The 25,983-nt window shown below is 46.4% G+C and overlaps 1 protein-coding gene across 1 annotated transcript in view; it reads right to left on the bottom strand.

The window, feature by feature from the left end:
- Window positions 1-7,479: 7,479 nt before the first annotated feature.
- The window catches only part of LOC126545057 (neuroendocrine convertase 2-like), a 211,525-nt gene continuing 193,021 nt past the window's right edge, over window positions 7,480-25,983 (bottom strand). The window contains exons 9-13 of the mRNA XM_050192689.3: window positions 25,660-25,872; window positions 24,772-24,872; window positions 22,807-23,040; window positions 20,003-20,167; window positions 7,480-18,892 (exon numbers count right to left, since the gene is read on the bottom strand). Of these exons, the coding sequence (XP_050048646.1) occupies window positions 18,544-18,892; window positions 20,003-20,167; window positions 22,807-23,040; window positions 24,772-24,872; window positions 25,660-25,872 (1,062 nt within the window). The 3' untranslated portion in view covers window positions 7,480-18,543. The remainder of the gene's footprint in view (window positions 18,893-20,002; window positions 20,168-22,806; window positions 23,041-24,771; window positions 24,873-25,659; window positions 25,873-25,983) is intronic.

Here is a 25,983-nt window from a genome sequence, read left to right on the forward strand (position 1 = left end):
TTCGTCAGATGGAAGAAAGGACAGCTCATAGAGTGGCGTCCCCTAATGCGAGTTCAGCTCTCAGCCGACCATAATCACCCGCACAATCGAGGTTGAAGGTGTTTTTTTTTTTAATTTGAAGCGGAGGTCATTTTTCGAACGAGTTCGAGCCACCCTACTCCGGCGGTTGCGGCATGCGGTGCCAGAGTTCCGCACGGGGGCCACCAACCAGCGCCTTCGTATATGGCGACAAAGTCCGTCAGGATTCCGCAAACGCATTTCTCTGTTGTTGGGAGGAAGTAATCATCGGTAGGCACCATATTTTGGAGCATTGTAGTGTACTAAAATGACTTCTCTCCTTTTCCAGGTGAAACGAAAGTTCCTTCCTTATTTTTGCCGGTACCTGGTGGAGACCTGGCTTCTCTTCGGTGTGCGTTGCTTTGCATCTCGCTCGCCCTGCTTGGTCGCAACGTTCAGTCATCACGAGAGAAAACTGGCTCTCTCCTTTCTTTTGGAAGTGGGTTAAAAAATCGAACAGCCTGGTATGGCATTCCCGGCAGCTTGATGAGATTGTTAATTTTCTCAAGCAACGCTGCTGGGATCAGGCACTCAGAAAATATTGTGCTGCGGCGTTTCTCTATCATTACAGAATGGGTGGTTTTGGTTCAGACAGGCCTGAGCGGATAAAAAGGCTCTATTTGTTCTTCTATTGGCAGACACCCTCTTGCGAAGCAGCACAAGAATGATGCTATTCTAGCATCAAGAAAATTAGCCAAAATCAGATGCCAGCTCAGTTTTTCAGCGGGTCTGTTTTGCTGCTCGAAGTGTATGAGCAGCTTCTGGGACAATCGCCCAACAAGAACTTTGAGAGAAGTGTTTCTTAAATCTAAATTCGGGACGATTTCTTTTACCTTACACACTGTGTTTTCGGGTTCTTTGTAAAACGGGACGGCGAATTCTGAGCTGAAAGGCCGAAATGCGGAAGTGCGGGGACCTGTAAAAGGAACTACTCTCGTACTGAGAAAAAAAAAAAAAAAACGAACTTTGAATGTTTGTCATCTGAATGTCTGAGTCCAGGGGCGTTTGTTTTGGTTCTAAGTCCGACTCGCCTGTTAAGCGCCTCGTCAATCGTCGCCCTTATCTCCCCAAGCCTACAGAGGTCAATACACTTATTCACTGCAATGCTGCTGTAAGGGATCAACGTACAGCGAGCCTGCTGCCCAGTCACGAAGACGGCGCGTTTCTTAGACGCGGACCGGCTGCCTGAAAGTAGGTGTGTGTCTAATAGAAAGCATGGGATGCGGCGAAGCGTCATGCGTTCTCACGGTCCCATATGGCCAAAACTTTTCGTAGAAAACGGGCTGGGATAGGGGGATGGGGGGGAGCGGCGGTGGTTGCACACGCATCTGAATGACCCGCGCTTGTCAGAAACAAAAGTTCGAGCATCCGCGGTGGCACGTCGCTTCCCGCGCAATCGCTGCAAAACCTTCCAGGTCGTCGGCGTCGGAAACGTTTGGGAGGAGTTGCCACCGAAAGCGAGAACGAATAGATGACGCGCGGGGTACCCATTGGCATTACATAGTTCCCTAAGTGTTGTTTCCCTGTGCATAATCTTGTTGGCATGTGCATGTGGGGCTGGTGTCGCGCAGGGGAGATTGAATTTGTCTGTTTTTCAACCACGTTTGGTCTTCGGATTGTGGGAGAGAGCTGTGGGTGGTGGCGGGCGGCTTTCCGTCCCAGTACGACCCCGCGGGCCTAAAACGGACCAACGAAATTTTAATGCATTTATAATTGGTTCTTTGTGATTCATGCGCTGGACTTCCGCGCCTTGTCTGGCACTCTGAACTAAGGTCAGATGCTAAGCATCTTCGGCTTCGCTGAGCGGGACAAGTTCCCAGTGTTAACTTGTTCCAAAAGTTATCTTTGTAAATATATCTTGCCTGTAAATTTCTGTTCATAAAGATGCGTTATTGCTATAACTTCAAGCTTTATCCAGCTTCTACGGTCACTCGCCAGGAAGCCCGTCTCTCGCGGGCGCACCTCTGGTGCAACGTGTCGGGCTTGTCTGCCTGCGATCTCTGCTCAGATGGGCTTCAATGAAGCAGTGGTACAGAAGTATCCAGGAAGAACGACGAACGAAACCGATTATAAGCAGAACAACCTTGACAGACTCTCAGTGAGGATGTATTTGGAAGAGAGCTTTTCCACGAAGGAAAAAAAAAAGAATTGGCCTCTTTTGTCTGCGTGCTTCATTGCGAATTACGTGTAAGCGTGGTAGTGTTACGCCCAGTAAACGGCATACAAGATAAATGTATTCCACATGTTTTATACATTGCTGTCGTGTAGTTGCACGCTGCTTTCACCCTGTTGTATACTTTAGCAAAGGTCGTGCGCCCATCTTCCGAACAATTCCAAAAAGTTACCTCGTAAATCTTGATTCGCGTGTAGAGGAAAGTGTAAATTTGTTCACGTGTTTTGTGAATATGGCGGCTTCAAGCGAGGCTGTGTACTTAGCCTAACAACTTGCACTACGACATCATTCCAGCTTGAATCCAGTAAAATGTTTATATAAATATTTCAAATCGAGCTTAGAAATAAAACAAACTTTGTCGTCCATTTACACGAAAAAATAATTTGTCTTTACAGAAACCATATTGACAAACTGAAGAACCGCACCTTGCAAAAATCTAGGGAACTATAGAGAATTGTTAAATCCGAGTTCGGAGCAAACTGGCTTCAAAGGTTGGCGGCAGTGCTCACCCAGAACACGTGAGCCACGTGTTCCAGACTGCACAGGCGATATCTAGCGATGGCAACTTCTACCTGGCTGGATGTGAGCATGTGTGGCTGTATTTAAGAGATGCCTCCTCCCACACTGCTGGTCGCCTCATGCTCTGTCTTGACGGCCAGGAACAAGTTCTATAGTAGTCTTGACCTGTGTACGAGCTCCTGGCCCGGCTTACCCGCGTGACGTCATCGCTCAAAGCATGTCGGTGTTCTGTTATCTCGGCGCTGCCAGAAAGTAGTTCCCAACGCGGTGACCATAGCGTTCCCTGGTCATGATGGCCTCTGGTTGCAGAGAGGCACGGCGTCTCAAACGACTGCGTCTGAGTCTTCGGCCAGAGAGAGAGAGAGAGAGAGAGAGAGACACTCATTGTGAAGAGGAAGAGGCATGACGTCTCGACAACAGCGCGGTATCACAACACCGTGGGGTTTTTACCGCTGTGTGAGACTGCACTATCTTCGGGATCGGCGGCCCACGAACACAGTTAAGACGCGGATATTGACCAGCGCTTCCATCATATGGGAGTGCTTGAACAACTCCATATCGCCCGCTTACGCTTTCCCTTCCACTGAACAGTGTGAGAGCAGCTCCCTACTTCAAGATCGTCTGGGCCGGTCTAGCCAAGACGGCACATGGCTACCCGAAATAAGAGTCCACCTCATGCATATAAGCAGCTCAATAAATATGTATTGCCTTCCTCTCATACTCACGTCATCGCTCTATTTGCGGAGACGGTCAGCATAACAGGCCGGTATTCGCTGCATTCGCGCCATGAACCTTGACCACTACCCCAAATCGCTATCCTATCGTATCCTAATATCTAAGTAATGATGCGTCAGTGTATGCCATCGTACATACGGCTCCCAGTGCGACGCTCGGGCCATTACGTGTCCGCGCCGGCGCGTTCGGTGCGAGTTCAAGGGCAGGACGGCTGTAAAGAGAAAAAAAGAAAGATAGACATAGCGAGAGAAGGAGAGAGACCTCGCTAGCTTGCTCCGAATGCCTCGCGCGATACTCAGTGGCGATCAGATAGCGATGGAAATCAAGCCCCGAGGCTCTGCGCCGCTTTCTCCCGTGGAATATCGAGTCACAAGCTGCGCGAATGAAAGCAGCTGCGCTGTAGACGAGAAAAGAAAGGAAAATCACGTCAATTGACGGAACCTCGCCCGTGACGATGGAGTGAACCGGCGGGATAAAAAAAAAAAGCAATGGGATCGCACTAAACAGGGGCTCTTGTCTCCATAGCGCGCACTCGCGCGCCCTGCCTGTTGAGCGGACAAACGTGTTGATGTCACGCGTTCACGTTTCGTTCTGACGCGAGCAGTGGTGCGTGATCTGCATAAGACACCGTGTACGATTTCCTTTTTTTTTTTCTTTTTCACTCGTGTTGGACAATAGTACGATTACTCGACCAATTAACGGTAAGCTTCTGTGCAATAAAACAAAGGAATAAAAAGAGGACGTTGCTTTGGGATCGGCCCAGAGCACTAGCTGCCGTTTGGAAAACAAAAGTTCGGCAACATGATACACTCCTATAACACGGGAGGGTGAAAGCCTGCTGCGCACTTGGCAATGCGCCGTCTCGCATCGTGGCTTTGCTGCTTTCCCAGTTCGGCTTCTTCACTTCGTTTTCGACGCTTAGCTGCGGCTTCGCGCGCTCGTATAGCGGGGATCAGAATCGCGCCAACGACGTTCCTCCTCGACTTTACGTCGCATCCTCTCAGCAGTGGATGGAAACACATGCTGTTCTGTGTGTTGTTAAAGATTATGGGGTTTTACGTGCCAGAACCACTTTCTGATTATGAGGCACGCCGCAGTGGAGGACTCCGGAAATTTTGACCGCCTGGGGTTCTTTGACGTGCACCTAAATCTAAGTACCCACGGGTGTTTTCGCATTTCGCCGCCATAGAAATGCGGACGCCGTGGCCGGAATTCGATCCCGCGACCTCGTGCTCAGCAGCCCAACACCATAGCCGCTGAGCAACCACGGCGGATTCTGTGTGTTGTATGAGTGATTTCAATGAATGGTATTCACTGTTCGCTTCACTTTGCTGAGCGCTTGCAGCCTGAGCCTTACGGGGGTATGAGCCATTGCATTTCTTGCTTGCTTACGGGGCACGAGCCATTGAGAAGGTCACGTGGTATTTTTTTTTTGTGTACAACTCGACTAGACGCCGCGTTTCTGTACGTTGGATGCGTGATTCGAATGAATGTATATATGCCTTGTGCGCTTGACTTTGCTGAATGCTTGTAGCATTTGCATTACGAGAGGTATGAGCCATTGCATTTTGTGCTTGCTTAAGGGAGGCATGAGCTATTGCTGATGATGATAGTTTTTGTACACTTGGAGCGGATGATGCGTTTTTTTAAAGGCCATCATTGGTATGAGCCACTTAAGGCTCTCGCCTTAAAATCACCTTTAATGAATTAAGTTATGGTATTTTACGCACCAAAACTGATTATGAGGCACGTAGTAGTGGGGGACTCCGTATTAATTTCGACCTCCTGGGGTTTTTGAATGTTCATCGACATTTAAGTACACCAGCGTTCTTGCTGTCAAAATACCAACTAACCCAACATTCAACTCTTTTGAAACGATTACTAATCGTTAAAATAAATTTTAGGGATATATTATAGTATAGGTGCGATGTACGATATATTTTCGTTTTCATGATGAGGAAAGACGACTGATAAGATTAGCGTGGTAGTCTATTTCGCTTACGAAATTAAATGTGTATCACATACGTTCCTATTGCGCTATCCTAGTGCTGACACCGTAAGAGAGAATATAACAGGAAGAGTAATGCCTAGCCCAAGTTGGCGAAGGGAACCGTCCAGAAGTCGCTTTCTTTGCACGTTGAACCTACAACATTCTATAAAGAAATGACCCATAGTTTCCAGTTGTAATAATAACATTGAAATAAAAACATTGAGGGGAAGGAGCCAAACTAGACCCGTGGGAATAAAAATTAAGCATTGTACTTGCCTTTTGTTGAAGAAATGATGCAACAATTTGTAGTGTTCTTTCTTTTTTAGTTTTTCCAGTGAAAGTTTGGCGCTTGATTCGAGCGGTTAGCTCAGTTCGGATCGCCTTGGTCCGTTACATATATTCGCAAAGCGAAATGGAGTGTTGTGGGTTTGTCTTTTATTTTTGTTAACTTCACGTGGCGTGTACAGTGATCCGAGCTTATCGCTACTGATTTATGATTTACCACTGCGATCGTCTTGCAGCAGTGGCGTGTGAGACGCAAGTGACAAACGACAAATAAACGAATTTTTTTTACGCTTTTTGTAGAAACGTTTCATGTAGAAAATGCAGTTTTCTTCTCCTCTGTCACTCCTCACTGGCATCAGACGTGCCTGAGACGATCACTGTAATCTTGCGGTGTACACTCGAATGGCTGCTGCAGCCCTTCCGACTAGCTTTGCAGTGATTCTGGGCGCTGGTGACATTGGAGCAAGGTATATCCGGCTCGAGCTGAACGTTGAGCTGCTCCCTGAGCAGTCGGATGAACCACGTGGCCGTAATTATGTCGCATCGTGGTCGCGCGCTAGCCGAATGTAACACGCACCGCCAGAACACTACAGAGTGCTCGAAAGCGACCACTCGAGCGTATTAATACCATAGAAATAGGGTGACTCTGCTCTTATACATACGCGACATGTTCGTCTGGTCGTTTCAGGGCGCTCTGACTGCGCTGCGAAAGTCGTGCAACAGGTCGTTCAAGGCATAAAAAATAGCAACACCAAGCTATTTTAGTGCCCTAAACTATTCTTTTAACCTCCTTCACTTGGCGCAGAAAGAAGTTAAACACTTCTAGTGAAAAGAAGGGGTCAACTTTTAACTTTGCTCCCAAACCCCACTTACGTCAATGTTACGTCACAAGTTTAAATGTAGTTTTCTGTATTTGTTTTCTCGACCATTGCTACGTTTAGTATTGTACTGCTAATCTAAGATGCAATGTGATCCTTTTTTTTTGGCGATAAACAAGTAGCTGAACCCGCGTAGCGGGTGCCTAAGTACGTGGCGTCGCGACTACCTGGAGCGGGAAATTCATGGGCCGTCGTCAAAACCCGCCTTTTCTTGCTTATACCATGCCTCCTCTTGCGGCAAAAGCGGCCGTCCAGCTGTCGCGGTAATGTAGTTTACAATTGTACAGGTCTACTTGGTATTTCACCTATATCTAAAGCTACCAAGCTATCACTCGCTCAATCACTTACTCGTTCACTCGCTCACTAGTTCAATCACTGATCCCTTTACTCGTTCATTTCCACATTCATTTACTAACTCACTCATGCATTAATTCACAGATTCACTCACTCACTCACTCACTCACTCACTCACTCACTCACTCACTCACTCACTCACTCACTCACTCACTCACTCACTCACTCACTCACTCACTCACTCACTCACTCACTCACTCACTCACTCACTCACTCACTCACTCACTCACTCACTCACTCACTCACTCACTCACTCACTCACTTCATACTGCAGCGTATTCGACGTGCTTGACGCTGGTGACTTAAGTGAGCCACCGCGATCACTAGAAAATTGTACAACCGTCGATGTATTCCACTCATTCGCGTCCAAGCGCAGCTGACTCGTTCGGCTTGCGAAGTGCAGAGACAGGTGTGGCCCGGTGTCACCCTATCGCACCGCAGGTAGCTCGCACGTTCACGCGACGGCACTCACACGAACGTAGTAAGCGCACAGAGGTACAATAGAATTTATTATACAGACCAACAATATCTTACAACAGCATGGTACGCGAGACCCGAGTGTCCTTTATAACTTCTTTCATATCTCCCCCTCACCCTCGGGTTCGCCACGGGGTTCGTCAACATAGTTCACTTTACACGCGGGCTTTGCTCCCGGCTTCTTCCAAGGGCGATTCACCGCTGCACTGCATCCATCGAACAAGGAGCAAGCGGTGAATACGATGCGAAAATTCGCCCGTCGTGTTCGATCGGGTTCGTTCGTTAAAAGCGAGACATCTGTCACCCAAGGAAAACACGATAGCATACATGGAACATGTGGCGTTCTATCGGCACGGCTGCCATGTAAGTAGGTAGTCTCACAAGTTGACTGCTTGCAGAGTCGCTAATCATTTGCGTATCAACATCGTAATCAGAGTGGCCCGATAAAGAAAGCTTGCCTGCATTAGATCGTTCTTGTCAGACGAGCTTATATGCTCATTCAGTGTGCGACCCGATGATTGCAAAAGCGAACCAAAACAGATGCGCGGCTTTTAGGTTTGTTAAATGGCGGTACGGGTGCCGCTGCAGTTCGAGAAATCGTGGAAATAAATGCAGCATGAAGCGTTGAACAAGCAAAGAAGCGACATCGGAACTTACAAAACGCAGCATTAGGCCCAAGAATATCGAGGGTTAAGTAGGCGAAGACCAGCAGACACATTCGGAGCAGCCAGCTATTGAAAAATGAAACCGCACATAATTTGATGTCGAGCTCAGACTGCTGTTCAAGCTTGATTGCTCGAAATGTGATGTATTTAGACTCTATTACTCCTTGCTTGCATCTGGCTGCATCTAACTGCGCGCTTTAAAAAAATACCGTACTCAGAATAGCGAACCACAGCGTTGTCTCAGGTGAAGCCAAACTATATGTAAGCTGTTTTCTAGTGGTTACACTGTCCAAGTTTGTATGCGAAATTTGGGTTTTTCTTCTCATTACAAACGCAATATTTATCCAATCCCATAAATTACATGCGAAAAAATGGGCTATGGAATTTTCTTGTAAGCTTACATTTTGTAAAATGTGACGCCTTTTCTTCTTAAATGTATCATTCATTTAACAAATTATAGCTGTAAAGAAGCTGGCGACATATTGTGCTCGTTGCCAGCGTCTTTAATGAAAAAATAAACAAGTAAAAACGATAGGGCCGGAAATCATGATAAAACCTCTTCTGCCGACAGCTTGAGTCCGAGGTGCGACATCTCTTTTTTAATTAGTCGAGAGCAAGCGGGATATCGGAAAACACACAAGCATCTTCAATTAAATTATTCCGTCGGAAAAAAAATTGCATATGGTTCAGCAGCGCCTCAAGAGTAGAAAAAAATGAAGGCTCTGTCCATGTTCTGTCTGATGCCAGCAAGCGTTCACCGAGCCACTCCGCATTCTCTCTTATAGACTATCAACAGCGAAACGTCTACATGTACAAAGTGCAGAGTATAAACAGTGAATAATGCATACCAGCGTTCGCTTTGGCGTGAAAAATATCGCAGCTATGCATGCGCACAAAAAGGAAAGAAGTATGTGCTAATATATATTGCAGAACAATTCCACAAGAAATTAAGTAAGCTGTACTTAACGCTGCTTCAAAAAATTTGTATTTGGTTAATAAAAAAAGTTTCAGCATGGAGCGTATCACGTCGACGAATACGAAATTCGCTTTCGCGCGATACCCAGCTTGGTCACACTCACTGCGTTGTCATTCCACATCAGAGTTGCTGGATGTAGAGAAACGACTCGAATGTATAGGAAAGTAGATAGCGTGACATGCGAGCTACACACTCATTGGGTAACAAAACACTTAGAAGTCTTAGGTACTCGTTTAAACGTAATGTCGTGGCGAAGAAGCGTAAAAACATGATTACGAGTCAAAGACGTAACCGAGCTTTGCCATTTGCGAGCAGGTTATTTACGCTAAGACTCATTTAGGTCCGAAACAGGAGGGAAACATCGACGTAGGAAAAGGCGGTATCTGTACAGCCGAGTTCACATTTAAGAATAAAGCCTATTCTAGAGTTCGTGCTTTCACAGCGATATATAGTACAATATCATTGGAGCTGTCAAAAAAAAAAAGAAAGAAAATAAACCGGGGAAGTTACGAAGTCAATAAGAGGCTATGGTTATCTTTTTTTTTTATAGGCGGCGTTCAATTTGTTGTTTGGTCGGTTTTGACAGAGTCTACTGTGTTAGTGCTGGATGTGGTCTTACTCACGGGTCAGAGGAAGCTGGGATATGGTCATTCAGATAGCGCATAAATAATAGGGAATCGAAGGTCACGGAGCCGCAGCTATCTACATACGTTTATGTTCTCACTTTTCTGTCCTGTCAGCCGGCGATTGCAGTCGCACCACCTTTTTTTTTTGTCCGACTTTACCTTCGCGTTAACTTGCAAAAGTTGTTTACACTAAGATCTCAAGCGACAAGGTACGCTACCGCTGCAAAACTCACCGACGTACTCTCTAGAACGAATAGGTGTTCCGACTACTCATACATACTGGAGTAACCGTTGGCTCCTTATTTAACTTCATTTTAGAGAATTCTCACACCCGGGACGAAGTACATTTGCTCTGATTGTGTACACACAGAGTAAAAGCACTCTATCGGGGTTCACGAAAATTCAAGGAATGGTGTGAAACATGGAGGACAACCACTTACTCCCGCCTAAGGGAGTAACATGAACTCCCTTTTGTTTGGAGTGTGGGCAGACTGCTGTCGGGGTAGCGGATTGCTACTAGCCTTAACTACATTGGGTTCGATTAGAAGTGAAGCTCCGTGCTTGGTCCATTCCTCACCACACATCGTAGGCTACATTACGTGGTAGGCTATATTACAAAGAAGGAAGGTAGTAGCGTGTAGCAGCCATTCATTTTATAGCGAGAAAAGTCTTGCCTATGATATGGCGTGAAGTACACTGTGCGTTCCAGCGTTTGTCTCAGGTAGACTTCCTGTTCTAGTCTACAGCTTGAGATATTTTAGCGGTTGCGTGCCAGCTAAAACCTTTCGCAATATTTTCGGGAAACTGAAGTGAAACGTGTATGCGTCAGGTTACAACAAAGGCATCGCAATGTAAAAAAAAGAAAACATGAAGTAAAAAAGAAAAACAATTGACCGCGAAAGCAGCATGGAGAAGTGTACACAATTAAGCAGGGTTCTAAACAGTATTGGGTGGTGAATATACACGAAGAAAATGTTCTATTGCCGAATCGAATGGTGGCTGGACCGGAAACGTGAGAGCAGTCTAAATATCTAAAGATACTATGTAAAATGTTTGTTTAAGCAATCGCATGGAACGAAGCGACTAGTATCGTGACGTCATGACACGTCATATCACGCGTGGTACCAAATATGCAACTCGTTCGTGGAAACAAGTATTATACTCAATTACACGGGCCAATACATAGTCTACTATGGGGCGCTCTGACGCTTTTTCTTTTAGGATTTTAATTTTTCCTTTAGGATTTGGCTCACTAAACAAAAAAAGAAAGAAAGAATACAAGTGGAAAATGTGATGCAAGTGCTCCTTTCACTATTTAGAGTTCAAGCGAGGTACGGCGGCGGAGAACCATAGCAGGAGGTCATCTGGGGGGCAGACGCGGGAACGCTGGTGCATTGTACGCGTAAAACAATAGCAAATAAAAAAGGTATGCAGCCGCGTACATAGTTCGCGAGCGGCGAATGTCGGAGTGCCGATCGCGCAGTCAGCAACGTGGCATGGGAAGCTCGGAATGTCGTGTAAAATTACGGCACGGCCCGCTCGAACATCGAAGCACGACTAAAGCGCACGAGTGGCGGGACAAAAACGCACGCAAGCTGAGACGGAGGGTTCTCACGTTATGTGTTGTCTTCTTTCTCTGCATCGAAGGTGGAGCTGCAACCCTCACCTGTCCACTATGCACCAGCTATCGTAGCGCTCCGGCTTCCTGTTTTGTCTGACCTCATAATGTTTTGTGAGAATATCACTAGAGGGAAATTTGGCGCTGGCGTCAGTGAAATGATCGAGATAACGTTGCTGGAACACTTTGACCAGCTCGAGAAATTCGAGAAGTACATAGCTTTGATCTGGTAATACCAGAAACCTGAACAGGAGTGCATAGAACTCCGTAGAAACAACTTTCAGTGTCCTTAGGTATTCTTTGGCATTATTAATGCTGATAGTATGTATTTTTAATGATGATATGTATGTATGTATGTATGTATGTATGTATGTATGTATGTATGTATGTATGTATGTATGTATGTATGTATGTATGTATGTATGTATGTATGTATGTATGTATGTATGTATGTATGTATGTATGTATGTATGCACCCATAAAGAGAGCAATATTGAATGCTGTCTTTCCACTGATGTCCGTGAGTTTATAGAAATTAGTTGTTTTGAATGTCAGAAGCAGATATTCTATGCTCAAAGGGACTTTTAGCTAGGGTCGCGTAGCGTATTATACGTAAGTCAATCAAAACACTGCAAATCTTACCATGATCTGATTTCACGGTCAATGTTAAATGTGGACTTGAAGGAAGCAGTGATATGACACAAGCACCATATGCAATTGAACCTAAGATAACTCAAATAAAACGAATAACGAGTAGGACTTCAGTCAAAGCAAGTAATTCCTTACTGTTACACTTTTTATTCTAATTCTGGTAGAACGGTTCCAGCGGCGTAGGCCGCGCTCTAGTGACAGTTGCACAAAACTCTAAATTAAAGTCTGCGCTCTTAACTTTTTAGGTCTTTGCTGTATTGTCTGCCGGCCCTAAGCTCTGCGTATCTGTTGACACGTGCCCGACATGCCGCACGCGCCGACAGATACACACAAAAAAAAAAAAAAAAAAAAAAAAATCGAAGTTAGCTTCGGCAATACCTGTTACTGGACACTTGCCAATGCATTTCGAGATTGCAAGTTCTGGTCGGTCCCTAACTATAGGATGTTTGACGGGGGACACCGTGTCACGTTGCGCGCAACTTGCGCATGCGCAGCTGGACGTGTGGGTCGCAGGGTTTCGAAAGAAATGGCGTGCAGAGGACGCTCCCGCGAGGCGGCGGATTGTGGGTCGTTTTTCGTCCGCTTGGTGGATTCGAATAACATCCGTTGACGGGACATGGAAGTAGTGTTGGAGATTCGAAGCAACGTGAACAGCCGGCTGCGTTTGCATACGCTGTGTTGCGTTTATCGTTTCAATGTTTTCGGGTGCGAGAAAACGAAGCTACTATTTTGCAAGAAGAGCGACGTCACAGTATGCACTGCAGTTATGCTACAGTAACTTCTCGGACACCGTTGTTGAAGCCTCCGCACCATGGTATAACGTAGAGAATAAAGGGGGAAAAACGTCGGCTTAGTTATTAATGCCGAAAATTGGGGGCACTTGTTATTGGGATTCTGGAGCACATTTAACGACACTGAATATGATGTACAGTATGGTCTACTATCCAAGGGACTTGGTATGTCGCCATCAATTACATCTGTGTTACGTGATGAATGCCTGCAGAGTATTTCCTAAGAGCAAGAACGCCTCCCCAAATCATGTCAGTCAGCTTTTCGCGATGTATGTAAGGAAATATTGTAGTTTTAATGCAATTATTTATACTTTGGTGTTCCTTTTAAAAGTGTACCATACTGCACATGACGGGAGCTGGTCATGTAGCCGTTGTTCCGTCCTTTTAAATGATATGTTCCACATAGGCTTTGTTGTTCAATTCTTCATACACATATGCCTTGAATGTGCCATATTCCGTGGCACTTTCGATTAAAGTACTAACGGCGTGTACTGATGTGCTCGAATGTCATTTCATTTTCGATACATTTCTTGTCATCCTTCGGTGTGTTGGAAGAAAAAGCAAAACTGAGGACATGCTTCGAGATGCGTCAAGTGTGTTCAGAATGTGTGTGCACCGACGTATCTGTCGATGACCGAAGAGTGTTCATTGCAATGGAAAAGAAAACGATTTTATTGTGCGTAATATTGTCGACACATGTTCACACTGACACCGTTTCAGTTTCCTCTGGTCAGCTTCCAGATGTCGACTGTACTTTATCATTTGCGAAAAAAATGTCTCGATAGTTGAAGAAAGAAATGAACTTCTCGGTTAATAAATGATAAAGCGCCGTCGTTGCTTTGTCGATTCGCACTTGATAATTGTTCGATACTTAAAAATATATTTTTTTTTCATTTTTTTTTCTCTTTCCTTGGTCGAACTGGGTTCCTCCTCTACATGCCCGAGTTTAGATGCGACATTTGAGCTTTACCCGTGCACTTAGATTAGCTGCTGTTAATCTCCCGTCACTTTGGATCAACGTATCAAGCGTCGCCACTGTTTTGCATCTGTAGTGGTGGAGCTTATAAAAATCTCAAGTAAACTGGCTTCTTCAAACATAACAACGAGAATGGCCCTCTTTACGGAGTGTAAGCTTTCTCTTAAGAGCTGAATGAATCAATTATCTCCTTGGTTACAGCTACAAAGCGAGTATTTTTATTCTAATGATCCTCTCTGATAAAGCAATACTGTAAGGGCCTCATTTATAGAGCAAGCTGGTCCCCCAGCTCCTAAGCAGCTCTCATCTCTTCGGTCGATATACATGTTACCGATGACATCTCCCCAACGCCCTCCTTTCTTTTTTCGGGATGGGGAAAGGGGGAGCTTTGGGGGAAACATTGATGTCATTAGAGCTGTACCGACAAGCCCAAACAGTCTAATTAATTAGAGCTGTGTTAATTCATTGTCAGTGACCTTTACTTTTCGGAAGTGCGCATTAATTACAACGCGCGCTTGAGAAATCACAAAAGACTCGGCAAACCTTGTGTATAGAGCCTTCTTGCAAATGAGGTCACGAAGATGTTCTTCACCTCATGTGTCTACGCGTTATCTCGCGGTTACTGTAATTTTTAATTATGCTCATCCACACTTACTCTCCAGCGTAGAAATAATAGAATCGCGAAATTTCCGATCCCACGCTTCACAACTTTCCCTGGTGTTCGCGGTCGGGCGTTACCAAAACAACAAAGGGCACCGCGGAAATCAGCAGTCATATTCCTCGCTGTTTGGAGCGAATGGTATCGAAAAATAAAACCCAACATTTACTCCACTATCAAGAGACACATTTCCTGATTGATCATACATGTATATCGCACGTGCATCGAACATTTTCTTTTTGCCCGGACCACAAGGCCTAGCGCGAATTTGTCCGGCGATGCAGCGCATCGTGTAGTCACCATATCACGCCAACGCAAATGCACCAGCGTATCAACATCCAAGGTGCAATTCTAAAATTTGCAACAGGCAACATAGCTAAGTCTAATTTCTTTACAAAGAGCTCTGCTTTTCAATGTACGCATTTGTAGAGTGTGTACACCGAAATCTTTCCGGTTATTTCTGTTCTTTTAACGGTGGCATTGAAAAATACTGTCGAGAACAGAGCATGAACGCACTGTCAGCACAAAATAACTGCAGTCTTTGCCAAAAGTACACGGGCCACAGCACACACCAGCCAGACTAGTCGCCAGGCCGTGTGGATGAGCTCGCATCGCACTAGGGGAGCATCGAAGGCCAAGCGAGTGCTTAACGCAATTCTTTACCAATGCCCACAACTTTAGTTGCGCGAACAGGACACATATTATATGCAGGCCCAGAGTTATAACGTCAAACTAGCTTAGTTCAGCGCAATGCAGCATCTGAAGCGCTACGAGGCCTTCTGGTGCACATGTCAGCCACTTAGTAACGTTCTACGGATAGTTTGCGCGTGCACTCTAATGAGAGTAACCTCCAGAAAAGTTCAAATTTCAGTCTTAGAATTTAACAGTCGTGTCTTTAGCTTAGGTAATACTAACGGTAATGTAGGTTTTGATGTTTCGCTTATTTTATTATCACATCTAAAAGTAGCATCGCTCGAAGTGAAATTTATAAGAACAATACATATTACCTATAAAATGTTCCCGTAAATTTTACTTCGATCGCTGTTGCCTTTAGACCAGAGGAATAACAGCGAAAACATAAAAAAGAACAGCGCGGCTGTTGTCATTCCTATAGGAAATCGTGTGGATGTTATCTTTAAACTTGACAGTGTGCCTCTAGTTTAGAGGTTGCCGTGATAGTAGCGGCACTTCGAAACGAACTGCAGAGCAATCGGCTTAAACGCAGCGAAGACCAGCACCAGTCCGTGTGGCCTGTATTTCGCTTTTCCTGTTCGCGCCACAATTCATTTAAAAGCATCGCCGCAACTACTTTGGTGACGTGTGTCGTGACCTCAATACTTCCGACAAAGACTGCACATTCAACAATGTTTCATCCTTCGTACCGTTCACGAGGCAAGCCAGAGCCAACGCCCAAAACGACGATGCGAGTTTTTTTTTCTTCCCTGTGATTGCAAATATAACACGTGTTTTGTTCCTTATGCTTCAGAAGTACTTGAGGCTCATAGATTTCTTTCTCTCTATCATAGTTCAAGGACACTCGAACTTAACAAAGCGTTGTAAGAGACAACGGTAACAAAGTGAATCGATACAGAGAAGGAGCGGGCTCCAGTCTGAAGAACACGGAAGATATGGTGCGTCCCAAGATTTGTCACAAGAATGCAGCAGACACTCGCATCTTCTCAAGCATACTGCACCGCAAGTTCCACAGCACCACCATTAGATAACACAAGAGCTTGCGCATTTTCTTTCTTCCACAACGGCATGCTTTCCAGTAAGACAGTCGTTTTAAGCATGCAAAAACGTTGTCACGGTTATCAAATGGGCTGAAATATGGTTTGGGATGCGCAGCGCTCGCATTGAACGGGAAAGTAGTTTCGTATTGAACCTTGTCTAGAATGTAAAGTGGCCAACAAACATCAGCATTATAGTATACCAGTTCCCGACGGTAATAAAGCTTCCTAACACATCGCCTCAGCATGGAGTTCAACTTTTCTTTAGGGTCCGTCAAGCAGGCGACGATAACTGTGGCTTTGCCCACAGCATCTGGGTTCTGTTGACGAGGATTTTCGTGCACACGATCTGTGCGTGATCGGTTGGTGCCCTGCCTACCGACTTGACCATCTAAATTTTTGACGCTTACGCACCGAAGGGTCATGAAGAGATCGTACGATGGAAGTGGTCCTTGCGAATACCAGACTCGGTGTCACAGAGCCGTTCCTATTCCTACGTTTACAGGAACGGGCAACGACCTATTGGGACAGTGGATGATAGAAATGTCATGAATGGACCAGCGGAAGGAAGATATCGTAAACAAAACGTGTCGCAACTCTAGGTCGCAGTCTCTGAACTAGAAACTTTAGCCTTTGAGCCTTTAGAAGTTAGTCTTATCTAGTGTAACCTAAGAGACAATGTTGCATGCTGTAGGTGCTGACAACGCCGTCTTGCAACCTCTATTACTCTGTTCAGCCGAACTGACGGGTTTCTGAATTGCATTCAGAATCACTCTAGAGCTCAGAACTTGCGGTGCATCAAGCTCGAAAAAAGAAAGACAAGCTGCAGGTTCAGGCAAGAAATCTCGTCGGAGACCAGCTTGCAGACAAAGGTCCTTCCGATTTCCGACTGCAGAGCTCGGATTTGTTGGCTGCAGTTGGCTTAAGTGCAATGACTCAAGATGACACCACAGCGGATCACTTTTCTAAGCTAGGGCGCAATGCATTGGGTGGTGATTCGCCATCACAAAACGAGCTTTCCCTGTACCGAAAGCAGGATGGGTGGTCTGGATTCCACAGCTGTCGGTGCACCATGACAGACCGGAGCGGCTTTTCCGGGCTGCATGGACAAGAGAAAATCAAGATTTCTAAGTCGTTGACGAGTTAACGTCCTTTGAGATTTTTCTTGTCGATAGACCTCAATAGTAATTGCTTTTTGAAAGTTTATGAATAACAGCAAAACAAAAAAAATATAAGAACACAAGTACCCAGGCTGTCTATGGACGCCCTATAGTCTTATAGACCATATATAGAGTATGTACAGGGGTTTTTGCGCTTGTAGCCCATAGTATCATTTTGTTGTGAAACGCTGAAATGGCCTGCCTTAATCTGTCTTGGTTCACCAGACAACGTGGTGAGATCAGGCGAGATCGTAGCACCGACCATGGTCATCCTTGACACCACGGCGCGCGCTTCGAATCACAAGCGGTGATGCAACGCTCAAATTCGACGCACCTGATATTGAAGGTGTTCAGAGCCCATCATGGTGTCTTGGAGCCCAAACAGAACACAAGAGGATGAAGACAGACAAAGGCGTTGCTGTCGCATCCTCTTCCTTCTGCGTTCTACTTGGTGCCAGACACCACGATGAATCTGGACCGACCAGCTCGAATTTCTGTTTTTCTTCAGAGCGCTAGTTGAGAGCTCGCTTGGCCACAAATGCGGGCCATCAGGCGCACGGGCCACCCAATTCCCTTTCTCGGTAATCGCTCACACAGCACTTGCATGAATGAAAGGCCTTCGAAATTAAACTTAAATCGAATCTCTCTAAACAACGCAGCTACAATGAGAATTTTATTGATATATGTTAAAGACCCATTTTGGAACATATCCGTCAAAGTTCAGTTATTTATGAATAAATATCTAGGTTCCAGCACTTTGCTAATATGAACGATTCACCTATTGAGGCCATCAAGAGTTTTGTTGCGACATAGCTAGGAACTTACAGAAAAGTTTCCCAATGTGGTCGTTTCAATCTCAATCAAACTCTTATTGATAAAAGAGTTTTTTTTTGGGGATTCAAATTTTGTTAAATGCGGTGCCCCTTCGCTAACGCAAGTTCCAGCGCCTGCCCTCCGAGGGAGGGCGCAAGGTGTCTCGCGCGCCTCGTTTCCCGCATTTCTAGGGATGGCCGAAAAATGGCCGCCGCGCGCCCGCTGACTACAGCTAACAAAATTTGAGCTCTGCAGTCCCGGTAGCCTTTGAGGTTCCCGGCAGGTTCCTCAGTACGTTATTTTTTTTTCCCTCGGTTCCTTTCGCGTCGTGCATCTTCATCGTCGTCTCGTTTTTTGCTTCATTTCCGTTAGGCGTCGTCCGGAGTGCTGGCGTGCGCGGCGGAAGCCCCCTCAGGGTCTGGACCTCGCTTTGAGGGCCGCGGCTCCTCGACGCGTCGACTCGTGGGCCTTCTTGACGATGGCGAGCTTGGAGTTGTGGTCGTGCGCCGGCAGGTCGACGTAGGGCGGGTCCCGGGTGCCGTGTATCATGAGCGTCCACTCCTTGAGGAAGCCCCGGGCCTCGCCCCCGACGTCATCCGAACCGGAGTCCTTGGCGCCTCCGGTGCCGCGGTCGATGTGCGCCTCGAGCGTCCAGCGACCGCGCGGGTTCTCACCCCAGGTGTGCGTGGTCATGAAGGGCCACTTGGTGAAGCCGTCGTGGCTGTCGTCGTCGTTCGGTCGACGGCTCAGGATCATAGACCTGCAAGGCAGAAAAGGCGAGCGTGTGTTGTAATTCTGACCAGCACTGGATTCAGTGTGTATGCTCACAGCTACGACGACGGCTTCGAGTAATAACACGCACCTGGAAGACGTCTCTGCGACTAAACGCGGCCTCGCATCGACAAGGAAAACGCTAGGAAAAAACAGACAAATTATAGTTGTATCTAAACGCTTCGGGTGAGCAAACTTTTTTTCGAAGAACAGAACCGTAGCTTACATTAAATCTATAAGAAAGTGTGACCATGATTTCTTGTGCGCAGGCGACCTTCCTCTCGAGATTCCAATCATTCTGCTTAGCCCCTATCTTCTTTGGAAAGCAGCGTGCATCGTTCTTCACTTCGATGCTACATGTCTTCGCTAAGCCGTCTTTTCTGTTGGCTTTGTCAGAAATGGAACGAGACTTACGATAGCCGTTTTACGCTTAGCTAAGCGGGGTCAGCTGAGCTAGTTGGTTGTGATACGCTTAGCCGCCTATTTAGCCGTATACGGTGAGTATTAGAATACAGCGTCAGCCCAGAAGAATATTGCGTCAAAGAGCTGAGCCGCGTTATTGAGGCCCTTCAAACTACTCTGACCGACTTTTTCCCTTTCCCCAGTGTAGGGTAGCCAACCGGGTTCAGTCCTGGTTACCCTCCCTGCCTTTCATTTATCATTGTCTCTCTCTCTCTCACCGACGCAGCTGTTTCTTCCTTTCTCTCTACCACCTTACTCACTGGCGAGTCAGGCATGAATTTCTCCTGACACCAAGAACGTGTTTACACTTACGCCTACTAAAGCGGCTGTACGAAGACCCTCATTAAGAAATGTTCAATTAGCCCCGGATTCCGTCAGTCCGAACCCCTTTTGCCACTCTCGACCGTAGCTTCCTTTCCACGATTCTCCTAGCGACACTGAGATAGGCGACCAGTAACCTGTTTCACAAAGCTTCACAGGAACCTCCCAAACTGCGCTCCTCTCTCCTTCGTATCTGTTTCCAGCTCAGCTTCGGGACCGCACTCATGTTGACTAGAGGGTGCGCGTGCAACGGCTGCTGAAGACAGTCGGGAAGGGGTGGTTGGGGGGTGGGAGTAGCGCGCTGTCCGGTTCTTACCGCGTTCCAGATGGGGAGACCATGAAGAGCTTGACGTCTCCGCGGCGCGTGGCATTGAGGGTGATCACGGCCTGCACGTGCTCGACGTAGTTCACCTCGGTGTCCGTACCGGCGCACGAATCCGTGTCCAGGTAGATCTTTAGGCTCTCGTTAGCCTTGAACTCGCTGTGCATTAGAGAAAAACGGGAAGCGATCATGATCATCATGATCATGTCCAGTGCAGGACGAAAACCTCTTGTTTCAGCGATCTCCAATTACCCCTCTCATGCGTACGGCGCAACTTGGAGATCGCTCGGATGTCCAATTTCCCCTAGCGCAAGACAGGGGTAATTCTCGCCGACTTGAACTTTCTAGAATTTCTAGAACTTTCTAGACTAGAATTCATCTACAATGAGCGAAAATAAGGGGATCCGAGAGGCTCGATTTTTCGTTAGTCACAACCTTAAGAAGAGACAAACCCTTTACAGTGGAGAATGAACGACATTAACGATGTATGGATGAACAATGACACATCTATAAAGTCGCGCTTACTCGCTCAGTCTTAAACTGACTTCACTTCATCATATTCTAAACGTCGCGCTTCTTCACTACCTTATACGGAAGACAACAAAAATACATTCCGATGCAATAGAGAGCATGGAGGTGCGTCGATGTGAGCAAGCAACTGCCGAACGCGTGATGTTGTCGTCAAGAGGTTACCATTCAGTGTGTCTTGGGGCACACGCACACAAAAGGAGGTGAGACGAACACCGCGGGTAAGTGTTCAGCTCCCCAAGTCTGTACCCTCTGATCATGGCGACTATACCTGCCAAAGTGAGGCTGCAATAAAGCTGCCCACCTGACTACTACCTGTGGATCGATCGGCATCATATGCCCCGGTTGGACTTCAGCGAAAAGCCAATCATACACGCACACCATTGCACTTTTCTTTAAGCAACATCGCGCGAGCGTCAACCACACGGTGCGTAGCGGCCGTGTAACGGCGAGAAGCCGCGGTATCGGCGACAGGATGCGCGGGCGCCCAAGCTGATTTCCATTTCGAATGTGTTCCGCTGGGCAGTTCACTTCAGGGGTGCCCCTCGCCGATAGATGACCGTTGACGCGTGCGGTCAACGCTCGCGCGATATCATAAAAAAGAATTGCAAGGGTGTACATTTAATTTGCACATATTACACGTTCAATGCTGCATGACAAACTGAGTGGGGAACGATCCCCCAACCTTCGCATGCGAAGGTTGTGGGATCATTTCCCGCCTGCGGCAGGTTGTTTTTTCATCCACTTTCATTTCCAATAATTTACCGTTTCTTTATTTCATTTATTAAGCACAAGTGATTTCGCCTTTGTTATCCTTGGTGCTAGTGCTTGTTGACTTCTTATGATATGACTAATAAAAATTGGGCCCCTCGGTTAACCCCCTTTCTTAAAAATCAGGCCCCTCGGTTAACTTCCTTTCTGCTTGTTCAGTTCTCAATATGTCTTTTAAAAAAACTTACAGGCTTTAAATCAATATTCTGCTTCCTACAGTCACTATAACTCGTCTTCCTCTCTCAAGTGCAACACATTTAATTAAAATAGGCCCAGCGGTTGTCCCATAAAAGCATTTCCGCGTTTTACATGTACTTGAACTGGGAAATAGTGAGCTTGTCGTTAGCTAAAACTTCATCCTAAGTCCCTCACGTTTATGTTGTAAAATATGATGCAATTATTACGTGGAAAGCCTCACATAAGTGAACATCTATATCACAGGACGAACGGAGTGGCGTTTCCGGGGATCAGCGGCCACAGCGCACTTACTTGGTGCTCGCAACCAAAATTCAGTGCTTCGCCCACTCGAAGCACGAAGGTACAAAAATAATACGCGACGCGATGTAACTTTTAGTCCACATATTGTAGCCGTAATATATGAAAGCGTGGCAGGTGAAAAACAACTGCACAGCGAAACGTGTGAAGCGATACTTCTACGGCCGCCCTACTGGCGTAGCTTGCGCAGTGTTGCCTGCTGTGTATGAAACGGAATATAGTGCTGAGTCACCTCACTCCGCTTGCTTAGCCCAACCGTCATGCGTTTGAACGAGCTAGCGCTACTGAACAGACGGCCATTGCCGGACCGAGAGATGTTAGGACAGCGGTCAAAACGAACATATGCGCTAAAGGTGGCCAGAGCAGTAGATCGCTTTCTGCGTAGCCAGCTTTCTCGCTTCCAAATACTTTTGAGATTGTTTTTTTTTCTCTTTCTGTCGCAAACAAGACTTTCTGTGGTTAACCTCCTGGCATTAAAACTTCTTTCTGGGCGAGTCGGTTCATACTTGATTTGACAAATATAACAGCGCTAACACATGAAACCACAAAGAGACGAGGACGAGACACAAGCGCTGCGTCTCGTCCTTGTTCCTTTGAGGTTGCCTGTGTTAGCGCTGTTATATTTGTCAAATCAACCTCCTAGCCTTTCCCATATTTTCTCTCTCGTTGACTCGGTGCGAACCTTCAAATGTGCGCGAAACTGTGCTCTCTTTATCTTCTTTCTCCCTCTATTCGTTCCCATTCCCCTTCCCCCTGTGCAGGGTAGCAAACCGGACGTACGCCTGGTTAACCTCCATACCTTCCCTCTCTTCTCTCTCTCTCTCTCTCTCGTTCTCGCTGCACGCAATCGGAAGCACGACCTGTCGCGCCTGCAACAGCATTCAGCAATTTTCCAGCAGGTTCCCGCAGGTTCCAACAAATGGAGCAGCCATCTTTCAGATGCGTCGCATGTCGCAAATGGGCGTCGTTTCGCGCCTGCATTCGTTTTCCTCCGCAGTACGCACCTGGTCTTGACGTACGACCCGGCCTCGCAGTGGAATCTCGCGGGCACCGTCTTCCATATCTTGGCGAGCGCCACCATGGCGCCGGCGTCCAGCACGCCGAAGCCGAACAGGTGGTTGAACTCGAGCCCGACGCCGTTCATCTTCCAGTGGAAGCGGTTCTTGCTGTCGTACAGCGAGTTGCGCTTCGAGGTGAGCACGGTCAGGTGCTGGATGTCCCGCCAGGTCAGCTCGGGGCTGCGAACAGAGCGAAGCTCAGCGTCTTACGTCACGATCATCATCCGCAGTCATCATCATCATCATCATCATCATCACCACCACCACCACCACAATAATAATAATAATAATAATAATAATAATAATAATAATAATAATAATAATAATAATAATAATAATAATAATAATAATAATCACTATCATCGACATCCACATTACGCTACGAGTGCCCGTCCCAGTTTTCCCCACCGGCGCCTACTTCTCGTAATCCTGATGCGTCCATCTTCCTCCAGCTGTGCTGTTTGCGTAACGCGTTTCAATGTTGTACGTATGTTCACACCGGCAAAAGCGCATAGAGGAGTCACGTATGGCAAGGCCGCCACAGAAAGATGGCGGCTTGAAGTGATCAACACTCTTGAAGCGGCTATCTACAAGTAACATGACAGGCGAAATGAAATCACTAAAAACGGCGAAACACACTGTATACAATCGAACAGCCGAACACACAAAGTTGTGCGCAAGAGTCGATGAAGTCATTTAATTTATTAGTACAAGAACACGCGCAAACATGTACAAACATGTACAAACATGTGTATCTATAAATGGATAGGAGTTTACTTGAAATTATCCGTCAGAACACACAGTTCAGGCTCTTAGACACCCGTGGTGGAAGAGGTGCACATTTTCTTCACAAACGCACCTTGAATTGGCAACGCGTTTCGTAGTGCCGTGTATGTGCTGCTGTATCAAGCGGCATACGGTGCACGAGTCTAAAATTTTCTGCTATCCCTAAAATTTTACGGGATTGACATTTTAATACTTCGTTCAATAAAGAACGTCTCGGTCCAACCATGCCTGCTGAGCAAACCAGGTCTTTACGCTGAGGCGACAAGAAATCTGCTTCAGCAGCAGGCCAGCTTCTTGTTGGAAAGAGATTTAATGTCTCTTCGTTATTACACACCCGTTTCGCTGTTGCATCCCATGCAGTGTTACCAGGGATATTGCGGTGTCCTGGTATCCACTCAAACGCTATAGCGGTATTCCTTGCGTTGGATTTTGTGTGATCTTCAGCGATTGATACAGTAAGTGTTTACTCAACATATTTTTGTGCGTGTTCTTTAGTGAGCTGGGGGCTGCTGGCTAGTTCCAAGAACTGATCCGTATTTTTTTGCGAATTCTGTACTGTTGTTTGAAGCGCGATGCACATGGAACAACAAAAATTTCGGCGACACTCGAAGATGTAACTTGGGATAACTTAAATGCCTTTTTTTTAGCTTCAAATCTGGCATGAAGTGTGCGGAAGCAAATAATTGTTTTGGCATGATTCATCTGTTGTACGTGAACATACCGACCATTTAATGCGTAAATGATGTGTAGTGCCAGTTGCTTCGCGGCTATCATGAACGCTGCTATCTTACGTGTAATCCTTCCATCGATAATTCTATTTTCGAGGGTTGTCAGTATCTAACGAGATTAAGTAATACCAAACCTGTATAATTCAAAACTCGGTTATGATCCTGTATGCTCCTGAAGACCTTTCTGAATTTCACTTTTCTCTCTTATCTTAAGGACATATGGTTTTTTTATACAGCTTTTTATATACGTGCGTATTCTGTAAAGTAATTGTTTTCTTGGCCGGATGTTATCTGCAATCGTAGCACTATATCCGAAAATTAATTATGATCCAGCAATAGTTTTGTCATGTTAACAGATGAATTAATAAAAAAGTATCAAACTGCTCGGATGTCTTACTTTGCTTCCAGCGCGAGGGCGAACACACCGGCGGCTTCGGGTGCGGCTGCTGATGTCCCAGAGTGCGTCTTGGTGCATTTCCCGTACAGGTCAGTCGTGGCCTGCGTGACAGCAGTAGTTCACGCTTTAGAAGGAAGCTCTGCCTTTGCTTTTTTTTTCTTTTTGGATTTAACCCACAGAGTGCACCTAAATGCTGTACTTTAGTTAAGCACCCTGTGCTCAAAGAAACATTGTGCACGACAGGATAAATGGGCAAACATGAGGCTGTGGCGTGAAGCTTTATGCTACGGACCGGTGAATGCCAACTTCTCCCTTTCGCGAATAATCCTTCAGCTTGTGGGTTTTCGCAAAACTAAGTTCACCGAGAAAGATGTCGCGCTATCCAAAAAAGTGAACTTACAGTATCCTACGTGAGACGTAACCAGAATCTTCATTCTGATTGTTACGTTTTACAAAATAGAAGGATATTACACTCTTAATTATGGTTAGCATACGAGCAGGCAATAGCGCAGCAGTGTGACGACTAGGATAATTCATAAGGCATTTCATCGCAACGAAATGTGCCCCAGTCTGTTATGTGTGTTCAGTTTGCCGCTAAGAACCTAATCAAATGACAATAGCAAAAAGCAAGAAAAACAAAGTCCGATTATTCGAGTACCTGTTCAACCTGTGCTAAACAACCGAGTGTCACTTCAATACATTGACAATTAAAGAGCACTCCATTCGGAGGATTATCCGCCTCACAGACCGGCGTTAGGGCGGCAACCCAAATTTAATCTCACACATCTTCTCGCCAACAGGCACGGAACGTAACCGGTATAGCTAGGGACGAGGCCTAGCAGTGAAGGCGACAGCCACGGGCGGAGAACGCGGCATAAGGGGGCGTACCACGCCAGTGTGCGGGTCCTTGGCGCCGTTGCTGAAGGTAGAGGCCAGGGTCGACGAGCAGGACTCGTCGTAGTGCGCGTTCTCGCCGTCATTGATGGCCGAGTTGATGGACACGGTCCACATGGAGGCCGCGTATCCGTCGCAGTTACAGTCGTCGTCCTCCCCGCCGTCGCCCGACGCCCACACGTAGATGTTGCCCAGGCCGTGGCGACCCTGCAGTGCGCAGCAACGCCCACGTGATTTTTTCGCGTAAGAGGTGAAAAAAATTGTGCTTGAGATAGCAACCTATACTTAATGTTGGCACTGCTTCATGAAGCAACTTGT

The sequence above is a fragment of the Dermacentor andersoni genome, chromosome 10 (assembly GCF_023375885.2).
Source record: "Dermacentor andersoni chromosome 10, qqDerAnde1_hic_scaffold, whole genome shotgun sequence".
Classification (NCBI taxonomy): Eukaryota; Metazoa; Arthropoda; class Arachnida; order Ixodida; family Ixodidae; genus Dermacentor; species Dermacentor andersoni.